We start from the raw sequence: 2092 nt of genomic DNA, 5'->3' as shown, positions 1-2092 counted from the left end.
GTGTATTTTGGGTTCCCCCGCAGCGTGTGATGGTGGGACGATGCCGCGCTCTCCGGCCTCGAGCGAGGAGGAGGAGGGGGGTCGGGGCTCCGAGTACCCCGAGGGGGATTCGGACTCCGGGAGCTCCCGGGAGGGGCCCCCGGGGGGGGGATCGGGCTCCAACCCCGGCCCCCCCCGAGGAGCCGCCCGGGGACCCCCCCGGCCCCCCCCGGCCCCCGAGGACGCCCATTTCAGCATGATGGTCTTCAGGATCGGCATCCCAGACCTGCACCAGACGGTGAGCGCGGAAAACACCCGGAAATGGGGGATATGCACCCGGAAATGGGGAGAAATCAGCCGGAAATTGGGGGGATACACCCGGAAATTGGGGGAAATCAGCCAGAAATGGGGGGAAATGCATCAAAAATGGGGGAAATGCATCAATAATGGGGCGGAAATCACCCGGAAATGGGGAGGAAATCAGCCGGAAATGGGGGGAAATCAGCCGGAAATGGGGGAAATACACCCGGAAATGGGGGGAAATCAGCCGGAAATGGGGGAAATGCATCAAAAATGGGGGGAAATGCATCAAAAATGGGGGAAATGCATAAAAAATGGGGAGGAAAACACCCGGAAATGGGGGGGAAATCAGCCGGAAATGGGGGGGATCAGCCGGAAATGGGGGGGGATCAGCCGGAAATGGGGGGAAATACATTAAAAAATGGGGGAAAACCACACGGAAATGGGGGAAATGCATCAAAAAATGGGGGGTAAATGCACAAAAAAATGAGGGAAATAACTCAAAAGAGGGTGGAAATACACTAAAAAATGGGGAAAATAGACAAAAAAAAGGGGAAAATACACTAAAAAGGGGGGGAATAACTTAAAAATGAGGGAAATAGCTCAAAATTGGGAGAAAATATCCCCCCAAAAATTGGGGAAAATACAGCAAAATGGGGAAAATACACCAAAAAATGCGGAAAATTCACAAAATAATTGGGAAAATTCAGAAAAAAAGTGCGGGAAATACTCCAAAAATTGGAGGAAATACACCAAAAATGGGGGGAAATGCACAAAAAAGGTGGGAAATGCGCAAAAAATAGGAGGAAATATAGCAAAAATGGGGAAAATACATGAAAAATGGGAGGAAATAACACAAAAAGGGGGAAAATAGCCCAAAAATTGGAAAAATACACCAAAACTGGAGGGAAATAACTTAAAAATTGGGGAAATAACTCAAAAATGGAGAAACTATCTTAAAGATGGCAGAAATAACTCCAAAATGGGGGAAATACACAAAAAATGGGGGGAAATAACTGAAAAGGAGGGGAAATACCTCAAAAATGGGGGAAATATCCCCAAAATGGGGAAAACACAGCAAAAAAAGGGGGGGAATACACCCAAAAAAAAGTGGAAAATTCATAAAAAATGGGGAAAATTCACAAAAAATGGGGAAAATACACCAAAAAAATAGGGAAAATTCACAAGAAATTGATAAAATACACAAAAAACATGGGGAAAATTCTCAAAAAATGGGGAAAATACACCAAAAATTGGGAAAATTCACAAAAAATGGGGAAAATACAAGAAAAATTGGGAAAATTCACAAAAAATGGGGAAAATACACCCAAAATATGGGGAAAATTCACCCAAAATGCATAAAAATACACAAAAAAATGGGCAAAATTCACAAGAACAGAATCAAATACACCCAAAAAATTGGAAAATTCCCAAAAAAATGGGGAAAATTCACAAAAATGGATAAAATACACCAAAAAATGGGGAAAATTCACAAAAACGGATAAAATACACCAAAAAAACCGGGGAAAATTCACCAAAAATTGGGGAAATTCACCAAAAATGGGGGAATTATCCCCAAATCTCCCCCCCCAGAAGTGCCTGCGGTTCGACCCGGGCGCGGCCGTGTGGGCGGCGAAGCAGCAGCTGCTCTGTGCCCTCACCGAGGGGCTCCACGACGGCCTCAACTACGGCCTCTTCCAACCCGCCGCCGCCGGCCGCGACGCCAAGTTCCTGGACGAGGAGCGGCCGCTGCGGGATTACCCCCAGAGCTTCGACCAGGGCGTGCCCTACCTCGAGGTGGGCGGGGCCGGGG

General features: G+C 47.1%; 1 protein-coding gene across 1 annotated transcript; it reads left to right on the top strand.

Annotated features, from left to right (window-relative positions):
- Window positions 1–20: 20 nt before the first annotated feature.
- On the top strand, window positions 21–2076 carry LOC113980895 (SH3 and multiple ankyrin repeat domains protein 1-like; the record flags this gene model as incomplete). Its single annotated transcript, XM_027708114.1, has 2 exons — window positions 21–277; window positions 1873–2076. Coding segments are annotated over exons 1-2 (441 nt in total), but the record flags the coding sequence as incomplete, so codon positions are not given.
- Window positions 2077–2092: the final 16 nt, after the last annotated feature.

Source organism: Neopelma chrysocephalum, unplaced genomic scaffold (assembly GCF_003984885.1).
Source record: "Neopelma chrysocephalum unplaced genomic scaffold, ASM398488v2 Primary Assembly neopelma1_95559, whole genome shotgun sequence".
Taxonomy (NCBI): Eukaryota; Metazoa; Chordata; class Aves; order Passeriformes; family Pipridae; genus Neopelma; species Neopelma chrysocephalum.
Note: the sequence above shows the minus strand (reverse complement) of the source record. Positions and strands in the feature narration are given on the sequence as shown.